Genomic DNA, 17869 nt, shown 5'->3' with positions numbered 1-17869 from the left:
TCGGTTTGACCAGTAGCTACTTTTCATCAAGTATGCTCAGCTGAGCATTGCAGAAGTAGCCACTGTAAGGGTTCTGAAATACGATCTAGGTCGATGGTGGCAGCTCTGTGTGTATCTGTAAAATGACAGATCAGCTTCACAGGACAGTGGCAATGTACAAATGAGCTGTACCCTGCCATGGAGTGCCTGGGCTGCTGAAGCAACCTTGTAATAGAGAACTTGAGAACTTGGTTTATGCAACAACTTGTGGGTACAGACCAAAAAAAAATTCCACTAAGATGCTCATACATTTGGATAGCAGGGAAAGCCCTGAGCTTTGTCAGCTGGAGTATAGAAGGAGCCTTTTGCTTAAAGACCAGTAGCTGTATTTAAAGCTGGAGGTCTCAAGGTCATGTGAAGGAGGTAATGCTCAGTGGTGGCTATGCCCACGTGGTCTGTTTGGAGGGGTGCAAAGTAGCATGGCCACATCTCCAGAGCAGGGCAGGAGCAGCTGTATTATTGTCATGCTGGTGCTGGCTTTGTGGAGAGGTGCTGTCATTTGAGACTTTCACAGGGGTCTGATGTAAGGGCAGATCTGAAAGGACTCATCAGTTATCCTTTCCTTTGCTGGCCAGAACAGTACCTCCTGTGTTTATTTGTCTTGCATTTTTAAATGCTTGTGTATGATCTTTAGGCTGTTTTACAGCATAAAAATAGAGAAGGCTTAGCTTGAATACCATACTTGTATTACTGAGGATGTCAGAGTTGCACTTTTGTGACTCATGTTTTTATGTACTTAAAACCTAGTGTGAGTGTGCCTGTATGTGTCTTGTGTAAAAGGGAGAAACCCTTCAGTTACTGTCCAGTTGATGTGCATGTTGGAGCCTGCCTGAAGTTCAAATACAAACACTCCATTACAGAATCGTAGAATAGTTAGGGTTGGAAAGGACCTTAAGATCATCCAGTTCCAACCCCCCTGAGCAGGGCCACCTCACACTAAACCATGTCACCCGAGGCTCTGTCCAACCTGGCCTTGAACACTGCCAGGGATGGAGCATTCACAACCTCCCTGAGCAACCCATTCCAGTGCCTCACCAGCCTAACAGGAAAGAACTTCTTCCTTATATCCAATCTAAACTTCCCCTGTTTAAGTTTTAACCTGTTACCCCTTGTCCTATCACTACAGTCCCTAATGAAGAGTCCCTCCCCAGCATCCCTATAGGCCCCCTTCAGATACTGGAAGGCTGCTATGAGGTCTCCACGCAGCCTTCTCTTCTCCAGGCTGAACAGCCCCAACTTCCTCAGCCTGTCTTCATACGGGAGGTGCTCCAGTCCCCTGATCATCCTCGTGGCCCTTCTCTGGACTTGTTCCAACAGTTCCATGTCCTTTTCATGTTGAGGACAGCAGAACTGCACACAATACTCCAGGTGAGGTCTCACAAGAGCAGAGTAGAGGGGCAGGATCACCTCCTTGTACCTGCTGGTCAGGCTCCTTTTGATGGAGCCCAGGATACGGTTGGCTTTCTGGCCTGCAAGCACACACTGAAGCCGGCTCATGTTCATTTCCTCATCAACCAACACCCCCAAGTCCTTCTTCGCAGGGCTGCTCTGAATCTCTTCTCTGCCCAACCTGTAGCTGTGCCTGGGATTGCTCTGACCCAGGTGCAGGACCTTGCACTTGGCATGGTTAAACTTCATAAGGTGGTGAATTATGTGGTGGTGGAGGTGGAGAAGGAGGAGAAAGTTCTATTTACCGGTCTGTGTCTGCAGGTGGGAAAGCCTGGGATTGCTGCAGAAGCCCAGGAGGTCTGCATGAGTGTCTCAGACCCATGTGGTTCCTCATGCGTGGTGTGATCAATCACACCATGAGCTCTGAAATTGCTTGTGTTCTTCTTTGAGAGCAAATCAGCACTGTTAATATTCACATCTTCCTATGGAGAAATTGTGATCAGCTGTTCTGTACATTATTTGCATGCTGTTGTCATTTGATAAAAGGAATCACACCATGGTTCTTTGCTTCAGTGTTAAATGCTGTGTTAGATGCTATAATAGTCTAATCAACATTCAGAGTCATTCAGCCCTTCTGGAGTAAACATTTTTGGAAATTGAGAGCATCAAAGAGTAAAAATGGGAGTAAAAGTCAGTGATGTTTCTCCCCTGTGTCTCTCTCAGTTGTGTTTTACATTAAGTATACTAATGAAATAAACACCCTTTTGTGTAATTCTTAAAATGACCCAGATTTTCAGTGTGTGTCTGAGCAGGCACCCCAGCAGTTTGCTTAAGTAGAGGGACAACCAGTGGGCACAAATTATTTGATCAGGTTCACAGCTCTCCTTTAATCATAGCTGCATCTAAAAGTTCAGTCAACAGCAGCTTCTGCAAGTGGAAACCCCTTGAGTATCTGCCAGACACTGAAAACAGGCTTTCTTTGGTGCTTGTGTGGTGCTAGGGTGAGGTTGCAGGTACCACTTCCTTGGCAGCAGTCCTGGCCTGAGCCATCCTTCCTTTCCCTGGCTATCCCTGGGATGCATCATCCCTTCTGTTATACTGCCTTTACCACTTGAAACAGACAGATCACTGGCCTCCCCCCTGCTGTCCCGGGAGAGGTGGTAAGTCTGTGGTTGTATGTACTGTCCTGGTAACACTTGCAGGCATGGCTCTCTCAGCCAGGTGCAGAAATGAAGGTACGTGCATGTATTCCCACGAAACCTACCTTCCTACTGGTGATAGTCACTGAGTACATGTGTCACCAATGGGGGATCAACCAGAAATGCCATGGCTTTTGGTGGCTTTAGTCTGCAGCAGTTATTCCATAACAGTTTTGCATAAGATGTAACCTGAGCCCCTTTGTGCAGCAAAACATTGTTTCTTGTGTAATAAATAGACATCAATGGTTCAGGAAACAAAGTGAGTTTAATATGGACTTTTTCCCCCTCTGGAAAACTCTACATTCTTAATATAGCTCTCAGTCCAATGAAGTAATGAGCATTTGTTTTTCATAGGTAACATTGTTGGCAACCTGGGACACTCGTTTTTCAGCCAGAGCTTCCTTGGAAGCAAAGAACATGGAGGGTTCTTGTACGTGGCAGCTACATATCAGTCCCTGCAAGACCTGGTGCTCCCAACCCCACCGTACTTGTTTGGCATCCTCATTCAGAAATGGGAGACTCCCTGGGCTAAAGTGTTTCCCATTCGGCTGATGTTGAGACTTGGAGCTGAATACAGACGTAAGTAACATGCATTCCTCCAGCTGCAATTAGTTCTGCAGGGGAATGTATTCTGGTGTAGGGCACACACCCAGCCCTAGATTGTTACCTGTCAAAGACACACAAGCTTAAAGAGGCAAGTATCAATTGTGTTGGATGCCCACGTTGGATCCAGCTAATAGCACAGAAGTACTGAGGTGGTGGTAGGGCTTGCAGTCTATTTACAACTGTACTGGCTCATCAGGCAGATTTCTGTGGAGACAAATCTAGGTCTGAGCATGTTTGTAGTTCAGTGAGTGACCTGAAAGACAGTTATGTGCAGTTAGGACAAGGGAGAGATGTTCTTTCAATGCTGAAATGGAAGCTTTTGCTTTTAGGTGTTTAGAACCACACTCATTTTCCAGAGGGTAACAATATGTGTGCAGGGGCAGCTGACCTGGCAGTTTGCTGCAGAGGAGAACGTGTTTCAGCTGGACAAAATCATAGCAGTTAGCCTGAAAATAGCATAAAGTTAGGATCAGATCTTTTTCAAAAGACATTTGCTGTTGCTGGAGCAAATAGGTTACCGGGTATCTGTCCACCCTGGTGGGCTCATCTGCAGTTTTAATTGGAGCATCCTATAAATCTGAATTACTGTAAAAATGGTCTCTGCATTTCTCTGCAAAACCTTTTCATTACTTATTAACAAAATAAGTTTTAGAATATGCTTTCTAGGGATTTGCAAATTTAACTTGAGATGTTTAGGGAACACTGGGATTTATTTATAAAATACCAATGTCATTGGAGAGGAAAAGGGAAGTCTTCAAACTTTGCCGCCTGAGGATGAGAGCTGTAAGGTAGACTTGTCAGAAGAACCAGTGTTAAAGGTGTGTATGTTTTTGTGTGTATATCGATGAGGTTTTTAAGCAGTGTATTTATTCCCATCAACATTTAGAAAAGCAAACAAAGATGCTCATATTTTGGATGTGACATCTGTTTTTTAGCACAGAAACAAATGATACTCACGAACAGAAATACCTGCTTGGAGTATGTTGGGCAGCAACCAAACCAGTTCTATAGCTGTGATTTGGATTTAGGGGTATTCATTTGTGCTGTGACAGTTGTGACTGCAGGTCACTTGCTCAGTCCCCTCTGGAAAAGGGCTGCATTTGTATCCCAAATGTTCTTGGATACATCTCTTTTCTGGTGGAATGGCAGATATCAGCCATTTGCTCAGCACTGCTGGCTGTGCAGCAGATCAGATGCAGGAGTCACTGTGGGCTGCTGCATGTCCAGCCAATGTCTGCTGAGCATCAGCAGATCAATCACACAGCTCAATCTTGGGGTATTTTATGCATCTGGGACGTAGCTGAGCTGCTGTAAGCAGCCAGGGTGGCAGGCATGGGACGTTCAGCACTTCTTGGTGCCTCAGGACACTGGGCATGAGTTGGTCAGCTGTATGGTGTGCATGTGGGAGCTGCGATGCTGTCCAGATATCGCATCAGTGAGCAGAAGCTGGAGCTTATTTCCCTCAGGAAATCCTGATGATGTTCTTCCAACCTGCTGAGCCCCTTCTGGCTGCACTGGGCGCTGTGAAGATGTGTGGCATTTTGGGAAATCAGGCTGTGTTTGCCTGAGGGTAGTTCAGGAACCTTCCTTCAAACATCTGTTTAGAAAACCTTGGCATTACGTATTACTGTGTGAGTCACGGTTCAAGCATTGTTATGGCTTCTGCTGCAACATAATGTCATGCAGCCAGATCCATACACTACACTTCGAATTGCATCATAGATGTTTTACAAGGATGGCTAAGTCAGCCAAGGAATGTGGATGGTTTGCATTGCCGACATACCATAAATGTCCTTTTAATTGCTTTTGACATAATCCTGTGGAGAATTTGCAATATTCTTCCGAAAACATGAACACAGAAAAGGAAAGAATCTGTATTACCACTTGAATGTCGCACACATCAGCCACAGAAGCTAAAAGCTTACAGTGCCATAGTGGAGAGCGGCAGGATGGTCATAAGAGAGGAAGAAGCTATTTCCAAGAAGTGGGCTGAGAAAAGCATTTAGAAAGGTCATCTCTGCAGTCAGCGTCCAGGTCACTAGGTTCAGTCTTGCAGCGTGGCACTTGTAAGCATCCCACATAATTCTTACTGTTTCTAGTGTGGTGGGCAAGGAGCCACGACACACATATAGGGAGCATTAGAAAGTTAAAGCCTTCTTCCCTTTTGCTTCTTAAACTGGCCTTCCAGGCTCTTCTTTTGCTGCTGCTTACCATATTGAACTAGAGAGATTGTATGCGAGTCTGGTTTTGCAGAATCTCAGTGTGTTAATTTCAGTCTGACCTGTTTCTGTTTTCTTTTATCCTAGTTTATCCATGCCCACTTTTTAGTGTCAGATTTCGCAAGCCTTTGTTTGGAGAGACTGGACACACCATCATGAACCTTCTCGCAGTAAGTGCTGAGACTCAATTCGCGTGTTCCATCAGTGTGAATGGGTCAGTGTGGGGAGAACTGTACTCCTGTTGTGTGCAGTAGTAGGCAGGTTTAGAAGATGACAGGAGGAAAATAGTGGGCATGTGGGTGAATTTGCCTGATGTTGGATGTTAGCTTTCAACAACACGGTGAATTGTAACAAGGTACCCAAATCAACATCCAAACCCCCACCACCTGAGGTGTTTGGATCTGGAAGCAAGTGCATTAGTTGCTTGAATTCTCTCCTCAGAAGTGCTAGGTCATCAAAGTGTGCAGTCACAGCTCTCTGATTATACAGCACTTCAAATGAAGTAGAATTATTAGCTCTTCCTAATTTGCTAATGTTTCCAATATAGAAAATTCTCTTTGATGTGTGACTTAATCTCAACTGCTAGAAAGGCTAATATCCAGTAATGTAATGGCATACAGAGGGCAAATTTTCTTACCTATAGTGATGACATTCAAGGCTGGAGAATATTAATTTTGATGTAAGAAAATCACTGAAATGACTTAACAGTCACGGTGATGCTTTTTCATTTGTGTTCTTCCATTATATAGGTTACAAGCTGTGATGTCTGCATCCCTCCCTGCCTGTCAGTCCCTCATTACAATTGTTTTAATGGGCTAACTGGTAGTCACCAGGATAGTTATGAAACTACAGTGTTAATGATGCTGATCATGCCTAACTTTTAAAAACATGTTTTAATTACCAGGACTTCAGAAATTACCAATACACGCTGCCTGTTGTCCAAGGTTTAGTGGTTGATATGGAAGTCAGAAAAACCAGCATCAAAATTCCCAGCAACAGATATAATGAGGTAATGCTTATAAGAAATACATTTGTGTGCAGCTTCTTTGTGGTTGGAGGACTTGGGATCTAAAGGCTTTTTGTTTTATGCGCTACCACTAGGGAAAACTGCCTCAGATGAGAAATGCAGGATGCACACATCTTTGGAAAGGGGGGGAGGCTGGCTTCTCCCTCAAATGCCATTCAATTTAGTATTTATTAAACTCTTAGACTCCTTTCTCTTCAGGTTTTTACCTGTTGACATACGAAGTGTAATACTGGTTTGATTTGAGCAAATAAGCTGATGAACTTGAGGTAAACTGGGAGGAAAAAGTGCATTAGCTTTCCTCACATATGTTGTGTGTGCATTTATTGGTGCTTGGTTTATTTTATTTAAAACTTCTCTCGTCATCTAAATTTTATCCTTGATTTCTGGTGGGCCAAAACCAGTTGGAGTCTTTAGGATGTGTGGTGCTGTTGAGAACCAAGTGAGAAGGGATTTGAACAACAGTGGAAGAGAACACTGGAGAAAGTGACTGATTTTGTGTTCTGTCTAAAGAGGAGAGGGTAACTTGGTATTTTGAAACCAGTCAGCAGTTGGGGTGAGAGCAAATCACCTGGGCAAACTGGTATTTGTAAGGTTTTGCAGAATCAGAGCAGAATGCAGTTTTATCTCAAGAGAGTTTCTCTGCAAGAAGCATTTGAGTGAAATAGCAGTGAGGACAAAGAAATAAATTGAAATAAAGGAAGGAGTGTTCTGATGCGAGGTTTGTAAAAGATGAAACTGCTGAAGCAGGAAGATAAAGGGTCTGTTAAAGGGCATATTAATTCTTGATGCAGCTGTAAGGTAACAGAAGAGGTCAGTGAAGTTTGCATGAATTACATAGGGATGGGCACAGGGTGCAGCTCAGGGAGCGTTAGCTGTGCGTTATGCTGGTGAGCGCATCAGCTTTGGTCCTGTTAGACACTACACTAAGCTGGGCTGTGACGATGCTGCTGCGTTAGGCAGCTGAGCAAAATCTCTGCACCATGCTTGGATTCTCCTTCCAGAGTGAAGCAAGGATTCCACTTTTTAAATGAAATCGGTGTTAGTTATTTATCTATAGAATCACAGAATGGTTTCCATTGGAAGGGACCTTAAGGCTCATCCAGTTCCAACCCCTGCCACGGGCAGGGACACCTTCCACTCAAGCAGCTTGCTCCAAGCCCCTGTGTCCAACCTGGCCTTGAACACTGCCAAGGATGGGGCAGCCACAGCTTCTGTGGGCACCCTGTGCCAGTGCCTCAGCACCCTCACAGGGGAAGAACTTCTGCCTAGTATCTAATCTCAATCTCCCCTCTGTCAGGTTAAAGCCATTCCCCTTGTCCTGTCCCTACAGGCCCTTGTCAAAAGCCTCTCTCCAGGTTACTTGTAGCCTCTTTAGGCACTGGAAGCTGCTCTCAGGTCTCCCCAGAACCTTCTCCAGGTTGCCCAAGCCCAGCTCTCTCAGTCTGTCTCCATAGCAGAGGTGCTTCTTGGAGCACAGTCATGGCCTCCTCTGGACTTGCTTCAAAAGGTCCATGTCCCTCTTGTGGTGGGGCTCCCAGAGCTGAACGCAGTACTGCAGGTACTTGCAATCAGGATGGAAAATTGAATTACTAGAGTTTTTTCATCTGAATGTAGTTTGAATTAAGATGAATTAAACCACAAGACCTTTTCCCCATGTAAAGCAGTATTTAATTAGAAGCGTGTCACTCAAGCTATCTAGAAAGTGAAAAGCTCACTTTGAATTCTCCACATCTAATCAGTGCATGAGATTTAGTCTGCAATTAACAAACACTAATATATAGTTTTCCTATGAAATACATATTTTTGTCTTCAAATCATTTAAATTTTCTGCAGCTTACAGTGATAGTTAGCTGCCTGTTTAGTCCCTCAGCAAAGGTGACTGTCATTTTTTAATCAGTTGCCTTGTCCCAAAGCACAGTTGCCATAGCACCATAGCATGGTTTGGGTTGCAAGGGACCTTAAAACTCATCTAGTTCCACTCCCCTACCGTGTCCACTTGTTTTCTGTTACACAAAAGACAACTATGAGGCCCCATAAAGCTGCTGCTGAGCTCTGGTCTTGTTTCTGGAGCACGACATGATGAACTAGATAATGAAATACACTGTTGTCTGATGTGAAATCTTAATTAAGTTTGCTCCCCAAACATTACACCTGTGCACATTTGTCAATAGCGAGCATCAGCTAATGTTCCTGACACTATAATTAAGGCTTTATGTTAGACTGAGAGAGATAAATGCATTGTGTGTAGGGTGCATGCTTATCAGCTGCAGAGGATGGGAGTGCTGTTAAGAGATGTCAAATAACTCAGCATTTTCCTTCTCATAAGGGTTTAAGTAAACATGATTTTTCGGGTTTGAAGCAAATTGCGTAGATAGGTGACTCCCTCAGGTTTAGTTTGGATAAAAACCTCATAGTCTGAGCTTCCATGAAAAGGAAGAGAGGAGAAAAGGAAAGAAACTGTAACTCACATTTGTCAAGGCAGGTAACTGGGTGTGTTAGATGATAATCAGCAAGACTGAAGTGCAGATGCATCACAAATGTTTTGGAGGCCTCCTTTGCAGAGAATTAACCTTATTCTGGGGATTTGTGGTTCAGATCTCTTTAAGAAGTCTTCAGATTGGCGACTTTGATCTCAATTTCTGCAGTTCACACAGGTAAAGCACAGGGATGCTAAAGCTTTGGTAGCTGGTCGAGGCACAACCAGGATTAAATGCTGCAGCTCTGAGTGTCAGTCCCTCACTGAAGTGGGGAGGCAACATGATTTATGTTATAAGCAACTGTAGCTGTGTAAAAAAGCCAGGTTTTGTCTCTCAGTGTTTTTCTAATGTGTTTTCCTGTGAATTTATTGTTCTAAACCAGCTAGTGATAATAGCTTTTGCAGCCTGGATAGCTCAGCTAGCCCTTGTACCATTTATCTTAATTACATAAAAGGTACTTTAAAGCATCTAAACAGGACAAGACCTGAACCCTCTTTTCAAAAGCAGCTTATGGTTCTGAGTGCTAAAATCTGACATGAGAATATGAGCGCTGGTGACAAGCTTGCTCTCAGTGCTCTGTCCAATTGAACTGTTCCAAGAATCCCCTATTTATGGTAGCTCTTGACAAGCAGGGTAGGAATGATAAACCTTGTTGTTTGCAGATGATGAAAGCCATGAACAAATCCAACGAGCATGTCCTAGCAGGGGGAGCGTGCTTCAACGAGAAAGCAGACTCACATCTGGTGTGTGTTCAGAACGACGACGGGAATTACCAGACACAGGCCATCAGCATCCATAACCAGCCGAGGAAGGGTGAGAATGGGGGTCCACGAGGAGGCTGGACCCTCTTTGCCCTCTGTGTTATCTGTCAGAACTGGGTTTGTCTGCGTGTAACTGAGTTTGTTAGACCCTGAGAAAACAATTCTGACTGCTGGGCAGCTTTGGGAGTTAGACAAGTGCAGCGCAAGGAATAGTAACGTGTTGCTCTGTCTGCCCTTTACCCCTTTGGTGTTCTGTTCCTCTCACACAATCCATGATCTCGGATGTCAGGGGGCACACTGTGCAGTTTGCACATCCCTCCTCTCTAGGCCAACAGTGCTGCTCTGGATTTGTCCAAGAGGTGCTCTAGCCAACTGCATAGATCAAGCAGACATAGAATAAAGCACACAACAGCTTCCCCCCTTGCAAATATAGTAACGCTGCTTGCACAGTACAGCCCAGGACTTGTGCTGCTCCAGAGGTCACAGTGCTCTAACTGGCTTAGGCAACATCTCTAGATTATTAATGAGAGGTGTCGTTAGCACAGTTGGAGACTACAGGTGAGGCTGTGGCTGCCTGTGCTCATCCTATACTATGAGAAAGGAGGAAGCTTAGGTTTAGTCTGAGAGAAAGGTAAATAGGAATAACCAACCACAGCAGCATTTTAATAATGCAGCTTCAAGAAACGTTTGTTCCCTTCAATTAGACCATCTAATTTCCAGGCTTTATTTTTGTTGGAGGCTGAAAGGCTGCAGCAGCACTGTGCTGGGAATGAAAATACTGTGGGTTTGGGGAAAACTTCTGGCAAAGACATTTCAACTATCTCTAAATGAGAACAAGCGAGACAGAGGCCAGCTTTTATGTTCTGCAAGTATCCCCAGTCACTCCAGGGAGTATATTGGGACTGATGGGCTTACCTGACTTTTACATGAGGGACAAGAAGAGGGATTTCCATCAGGAATTTCACGATGCTCAGTGGTCATTTAAGAGCATTTTACTTTTAAATCAGGCGGCTTTGAGCTGTGGCCTTGCCAGCTGTGTGGGAACATTTAGAAGGTAATTATGTACTTGGTTACCCTAAATTAATAGTCCTGAATCTTAAAGGTGTGTGTGGGGAGAGTGATGAAATACGAGCATTCATTAAGGTTGACAGAAACTCTTTTCCAGTTTAGAAAATAACTCGGTGAATTTGGCCTTCCATACATCAGCTGAGAGGTGCATTAAAGTCGCCATAATTCTAAGTAGTGTTTGATTAATCACCCTCAGATGCTAGGGCTGCATTACCTGGTGCTCATGTAAGGCATCGTTCAGACAAAAGCATCACTAAGTCACTCCTGTTGTTGTTGTTGCAGTGACCGGTGCCAGCTTCTTTGTGTTCAGTGGAGCTTTAAAATCCTCTTCAGGCTACCTTGCCAAATCCAGTATAGTAGAAGGTAAGAACTGAACTGCTTGCTTAAAGCACACTGCTTTCTTAATACAGCTTGGCTCTGTGGTTAGCAGGGCTCTGCTGTTACGCCTTGGGCATTTGAATCATGTTGCTGCTTCAGCTTTAACCTATTTCTTAGCAAAAAAAAACCCAAATCCCCTGTTTCCTTTAATGAGGAGGAACTTGTCCAGATGCTGTAGAACAGGGACACAAGAATATGAAATACCTCACTTGTGTGCCTCTGGCCAGTTTACTGGTTTGGGTTGAATGAGGACATTGTGAAGCTAAGAACTATGGAATGCGTATTCCACAGACCAGGAGAGAAAGCCCTGCTGAACTTATTCTGTTCACACATAGCTCTGCTTTACACACAGTTAGGGATGTGCATTGTTTATACGTTTGTATGTGGGCAGATGAGAACACAACAAGTTGAGATTGTTGAGCTGGTACCTCTCTGATGCTGTTTGTTCCTCTTCCACCGGTTGTCATGTCACAGAGACAAACCCTGACTGCACACACTGCATTGAAAACTGTTCCTGCTCATTAGCTGAGACAGAACTTTGTAGTCTAACCTCACTGCAGATGTGACAGTGCAGGCAGGAGTGGTTTAAGTGTGCTCCTTACAGTGCGAGTGAGGTATGCGAGAAGCCCACGCATGCAGTCAGTCAGCGAGCTCCACTGATGAGCAGGAGCTCCTTCAGCTGCACCAGCTTGTGAGCTGGCAGCTGAATGAGCGTGCAGTCCATGGGTGCGTGGTCACCCTCTTGCTGTAAGTCACTATCTGTAGGTCATTGCACCATTTTGTGTGTCTAAATTGGTGGTTTAGTGTAAGCACTGTAAGTGGTTTAATGGTGGTGGTGGTTTAATGTTCAGTTTAACCTCTGTTAAACAGAGGTACAGGTGGATTCAGGCAAGGAGGCTGTACACAGGGGAAGTGTTTCATTCTCAAGGCATTTCTATGGTAATTTAGACTGACCCAAGCCAAAGCTGTATCATTTGCCACTGTGTAGCAAGCACTGACTTCTCACAAGCTCCTGTCACGCTGGAGTGCTGCTTTCAGTGCCAGCAGAGGTGGTAGCAGGAGGGATGGAGGGACATGGGGTTCCTGAGGGTTGCCTAGAGTGGGTGTCGTGTTCTGAGGCAAACTAATGTGGCTGTTGATATAGCTGACTTCTCCTGTTAGAAGGACTTCCCTCACCCTTGTGTGACCCTAGTCAGCACTCATCAGTGCCGTGTTTTGGGTATCTGAGAGTTCAGAAATGGTCTTCTGTAGCACTGCTGCTGATGACTCCTGTACTAGATGTTTTAACCTTTCTGTTGGAAAAAGAGGAAGGATGTTTGTTTCTTTTTCTGCATAGGCTCTGTTCAGTGTGGCTTATCTTGGCTTATGAGGGTTTCTTGGTTCCCTAGATGGAGTAATGGTCCAGATAACCGCTGAGAACATGGACTCTTTGAGGCAGGCCTTGAGAGAGATGAAAGACTTCACCATTACATGTGGCAAAGTAGATGCTGAAGATCCTCAGGAACACGTTCATATTCAGTGGGTAGAAGATGATAAAAACTTCAGTAAGGGGTAAGCAGAGGAGCAACCACTTGACATTGAATGGTGACTGCCTGTGTTTGTGAAAACTTTTAATTGCTCTTACAAGGTGCATGAGTCTTCACATCAATAGGAATTACAAGTCTGTGCCTCTATTTGGAGTGATAAGGTGCAATTAAATGTAATGAAAATGGAATTGAGGTACCAGAGCTTTGGGGCATCAATCTAGAAAGTTGTCTATGCTATGGATTTTTTGCCATTGCTAATACCCAGTTATTGGAAACCACTAATCTGTCTCCAGCAGTCAGTGCTGAACCTTGCATATTGTGGTCACTTTGCTCTCCTGGTGCTTAGTTTGCAGTAAGTAATGCTGGAAATGAAATTGCTGAACATCAACAGTGTACCTGGATTCTTCATAGTTAAGACAAAACAAAGAGGTTTATGTCAGCAAAATGTTATTGTGATGGGTACATTTAAGGACTCAGCATCTAGAAGGAAGAGTAGTTTTGGGCTCTTCAGGTCAGTCTTAGGCTCTGTGATCGAGTTCTGGGCTGTGTAAGTAGTGTTTCAGGTATTGCTGGCCTACACTGTTACAAATGCATGAACCCCATGCCTTATTGCTGTGTTAGCACCTCTGAGATCTCAGCTCTGGTACAAAGCTTTGCTGAAAACCTGCAGGAAGATCCCTCCCGCACCTGGTGTGTGCACATTGACCAGGGTGGGCTGCAGGGGCGATGCTGCCTCAGCTCTGAGCCCATTCCTACAAGGCTGCTCCTGCTGAAGCTCCAGGCCCAGCACCATCCTCACAATTAGCAGTTGCAATTAAGATCACTGGTTTTGGCACTCTTAAGCCTTTGGGTTCCCTTCTGAGGGTAATTTTGGTCTGTGCCCCATTAAGCTGATGGGCTAGGCTGCTGTGTTGTAGCAGTTCCAATTGCAGAACAGTTACGAGAAACCCTGCAGTGAGGCAGTTGAGGATTCAGGTGCAGCAGCAGAGCTGCCCTTTGATTCTGATGCAGTTCTTTTGCAGTGGTATCTGTTCAGCTCATGTCTTCTGCTGAGTCCGAACTTACCCTTTTCCCTCCCTTCCAGTGTTGTGAGCCCTATCGATGGCAAATCAATGGAGTCTATAACAAGTGTGAAGATATTTCACGGCTCAGAGTACAAGGCAAATGGAAAGGTCATTCGGTGGACGGAGGTGAGTCAAAACAAGCTGCATGTAAAGCAACACTTGGGCCTTTTGGGATTGCAACTCCAGCCTTCTGCTGCTTTCGACCTGCTCTCCCCACTCACCAGAATGAAAGCAGTAAATTCTTCAGAACAAACCAAACCTGTAGTAACTTTCCTGCCTGCAAGGAAACATTCAGTGTGGTATCGTGCAGGATAAAATACCCTATGGCTGGTACATGCGCGGGCCTGGCCACCTCCTTGCATACGGTTTGAGAACAGGGGGAGTGGGACCAGAAAAATACTGTCTTACCCCAGGTGCCAGTTGGGTTTCACCTGCATTTGTATTAAATCCAACCTTTTAAATGGAGATGAAATAACTGTTTTTATAAAGTGGTTCTTTTGAGCCACCCTCTCTAGCCTGGTGCAGGTTAAACTGGAGGTGCTGTGGCATCAGTCACTTGCAGAAACTGCTTGCCTTGCTGATGGACCTGTGACTCTGCCAGCACACAAATGCTGATGTTAGAAGATTTCTTCAAGTGTTTCTCTTAACCTGCCCAGGAGGAACCACATTACCCCCTTGGCAGCTTGCCCCTTTGTATGCTGCTTTCCCAGGTCCACGGGGCTCAACAGAGCCAAGTTCACTGACAACAGCAGTACAGATCTAGGAAAACTGTGAAATGAACATCTGTTTAAAAGCTGGTATTGATTAAAAACTATGTGCAATAAATAGTGCATTTCTAGTGTGAGGCTTTTGCTCAGAACAGGGTTTTGAGAACACAGCTGTTCAAATCTTTCCTTTTGAAGTTTGCTTTTTCTCCCCTAAGTAAGTGTCTTGTCTTCAGGGTCATTTGCTGGTCATCCCTGAACAGCTCTTCTTTAAGCCCTCACTTGTAGAAAGATTAACTGGTGTCTCAGTAACCTTATTTGCTAGAAGAGCCAAGGGTTGTGTCTTGTCTCACCTCTTTCCTGCAGGTGTTCTTCCTGGAAAATGATGAGCAACATAATGGTCTGAGCGACCCAGCTGATCACAGCAGGCTGACTGAAAACGTGGCAAAGGCTTTCTGTTTAGCTCTCTGTCCCCACCTTAAGCTGCTGAAGGAAGATGGAATGACTAAGCTGGGTCTGCGCGTTACACTCGACTCGGATCAAGTAAGTCCTGAATAGTTTTAACTGTTCCCTTGTTCATTCCTCAGAAAGGGAATACACACTTCAACCAGTCCCTGGGTTGAAAAAGTACCACTATCAGATGCCAGTGTTGTGGTGCTGACTGGTGTTTGGTGTTCTGGGCCATCTGTTAAAAAGAGAAGCTAGTGCCTATCCTGAATTAACACCAGGCTTGATCCCTGTGTGCCAGCTGGCAGCACCTGCTCTGCAGCCAGAGATCCAGGACCAGCCCTGTGAGCTGCAGGCCTGCCACATGCTTGGAGAAGACTCTGAATTGGCCTTTGCACCAGAAATGAAGAGATGGGAGTGTAGGAAATGTATTATTGGGGGAGCACAAAGCATTCCTGAGCATGGGTGGTCTTAGAAGATCACACTGCATGTGAGACAGAGGAGCAGCTGAAAGGTCCCTTAGGGAGTGTTCTGCAGCAGAAGCCAAAGGCAGAGATAAGGGAGCACAGCTCCCTGGGAAGGGAACTGGCCTTGCCCTGGAGTGGAGGTGTTCCTGGTGTCAGCCAGCTTTTAAACACTGCCTGAGCTAATCTGATAACACAGGGGCGGTTCCTGCAGGTCTGAATGATCTGCTTTGACAGAGCAGTGGGGTACTTCTGTGTAGGTGGCCATTGGGAACCTAAAGGAGAACAAAAACAAGGGGAAAAGCTGCCTTAGTGCCTGCTAAATCCAACTTCCAGGGCAGAGGCCACAGCACCTCCCCCAGCTCATCCTCCTGCCCACCAAACTGCAGCCTGTGTCCTGTCCTCTGTAAACCCCCCCACCTCTCACTTTGTATTTTTTAGGTTGGTTATCAAGCTGGGAGCAATGGACAGCCACTGCCCTCTCAATACATGAAGGACCTGGACAGTGCCTTAGTTCCAGTGATTCATGGAGGGGCATGTCAGTTGAGTGAGGGGCCAGTCATAATGGAGCTCATCTTTTATATTCTGGAAAACATCTCATAAAGAGGACTTCATTTTCTGTTCAGACCTGTTCCAGCAGCAGTTGTATCTGAATCATTTGCACTTTAAAACTGGAAAAATTAAGCTTTTTGTTAACACTATTGGGGAATGGGTGGGGGGAGGAGGGAGGGACAGTTGTTCCATAACTCTAAATCGTCTATGCATTGTCAACAACCAGAGGATCAGGGCAGCTTCTATACTACAACATGGCTATGCTATCCTTGCAGCTAATACACTTCTGTTACTGTTTAGAGAAATGCTCATGTTTAAAGACTTACAGTCATGTAACTCTAAATGCTCAAACGGGTGCGAAGATCACTGGGGCATAAATAAAAAGTGAAACTCCACTCTTGTCCTGGTTGTAGATGGACATGTGAGAACCACCCCCCCACGACCACCGTTCTGACCTCGTCCTCATGGCGCTGGTGGCTGTGCTGTAGACGTTCAGAAGTCATGTTTACATTATTTTGACCAGATTATTGGTTGAAAGACATTTGGAGTGGCCCTGGAGACGGGGGCAGGTTACCCAGCCATAACTGCATTGGTCTGTGCCTCCAAAGGAGCAGAAGGGCAGGTGGGATTACGTAAACTGCAGTTTTGTGTGCGTGATAGGCTAGTTCCTTTTTTCCCCTCTATTTACTGTAAACCCCTGTCACCTCTGCCAATTCCTATGATGGCTCCTAGAACAACTCTGCAATTCTGTACTTTGTTTACAAATCTGTTACAAAGCAGAGGGAATATTAGCCCTAAATCGTGGTTCCGTCTCATTGCTCTTCCCCAGTAGGTCCTGCTTTTAAAGAGAAGTAACACCCAGGGCAGCTTTGAGTCTCCTCCTCGCTGTACGCTGTAGTGTAACGCTTGTGTCATGTAATACGAGGCAGCTTGCACTTCATCTTAGCAGCCCCACGTAAAAGCTTCCCCATGCTAAAAGTCTAGAGTTGCTCTTTCCTGCATGTTCTGCTGAAAAAAAGGCTTTGTGGGCAGCTCCCAACACTTGCACCTGGCCCAGCTCATTCGAGAGGGCTTTAGTAGGGAAAGAAGCTGCAACTGAGACTCAGTCGGAGACAGGAACTGTGTTTCCACCTTCTCGGTGGGAAGCTGCTCACCTGTGGCAAGAGCTGAATGCAGGATTAGGGGGTTGGTTTGTTTAGCCATAGCCATGTGGAGCTGCTGGTTTGGGTTCCCCGTGGAAGGGGACGAAGGTTTCTTCTCCTGTCTGTACAGAATGTTAACCTGGGAAGAGAGGTGCTCACTTCTGGTGACCCTTGCACTGTCCTTACTCACAGTCAGTTCTGGTGGATGCAGCAGGGTTACTTTGGGTAACACAGGTGCCCGTTCACACCCAAAGGGAAGTGTGAGGCTGATCTTTAACAAATACACAGTATTAGCTGGGAAAAGGAAAAGGTAACCACACATAGCAATGTGTTATGCATAGAGCACAGTGTATGTACAGAAAGTACTTGTGAATAAATAGCTACTGCTTTCGAAACAAAGTCTGACAAACCCAAGTTGGCAAATGATGGCTGTCCCCAGCCAGCACTGGGAGAGAAGGTGGCTTGAGAACTGGGGTCCAGCACCAGAAACAAAAGCTGGGCAGTAAGAGGTAGCACACTACTACTGCTAATACGCTATTGGGTTAAGTGTGGCATCAGAGCAAGACCTTACCTCTGTGCCGGGGAGGAGGTGGCTGGCTTGGTGCAGCTCACTCCATGGGTCACGCTGGACGAAACCAAGACTCTCACACAATCCCTGTTCTCCCCATGGATTTGTGTAGCGGAGCAGAACTGAGGTTGCTTCCTGATTCCCCTCTGCACACTGGTTTGGGACACACTTCACAGTGTAGGCAAGATTTGGTTCCTGGAAGAGCACTCCATAAACTAAAATTGCCCATCTTCCTTCCA

The 17869-nt window shown here is 45.4% G+C and overlaps 1 protein-coding gene across 1 annotated transcript in view; it reads left to right on the top strand.

The window, feature by feature from the left end:
• ZFYVE9 (zinc finger FYVE-type containing 9) overlaps positions 1-16315 on the top strand; it is a 68734-nt gene extending 52419 nt beyond the window's left edge. Inside the window, exons 11-19 of the mRNA XM_061451259.1 lie at positions 2982-3206; positions 5540-5622; positions 6357-6461; positions 9619-9769; positions 11068-11148; positions 12552-12714; positions 13774-13879; positions 14824-15000; positions 15810-16315. Of these exons, the coding sequence (XP_061307243.1) occupies positions 2982-3206; positions 5540-5622; positions 6357-6461; positions 9619-9769; positions 11068-11148; positions 12552-12714; positions 13774-13879; positions 14824-15000; positions 15810-15971 (1253 nt within the window). The 3' untranslated portion in view covers positions 15972-16315. The remainder of the gene's footprint in view (positions 1-2981; positions 3207-5539; positions 5623-6356; positions 6462-9618; positions 9770-11067; positions 11149-12551; positions 12715-13773; positions 13880-14823; positions 15001-15809) is intronic.
• Positions 16316-17869: the final 1554 nt, after the last annotated feature.

This window comes from Pezoporus flaviventris, unplaced genomic scaffold (assembly GCF_033815535.1).
Source record: "Pezoporus flaviventris isolate CSIRO_AGI_PZ_B2104156 unplaced genomic scaffold, CSIRO_AGI_Pfla_v1 ptg000013l, whole genome shotgun sequence".
In the NCBI taxonomy this organism is placed as follows: domain Eukaryota; kingdom Metazoa; phylum Chordata; class Aves; order Psittaciformes; family Psittacidae; genus Pezoporus; species Pezoporus flaviventris.
This window is presented reverse-complemented; position numbering and strand designations above follow the sequence as displayed.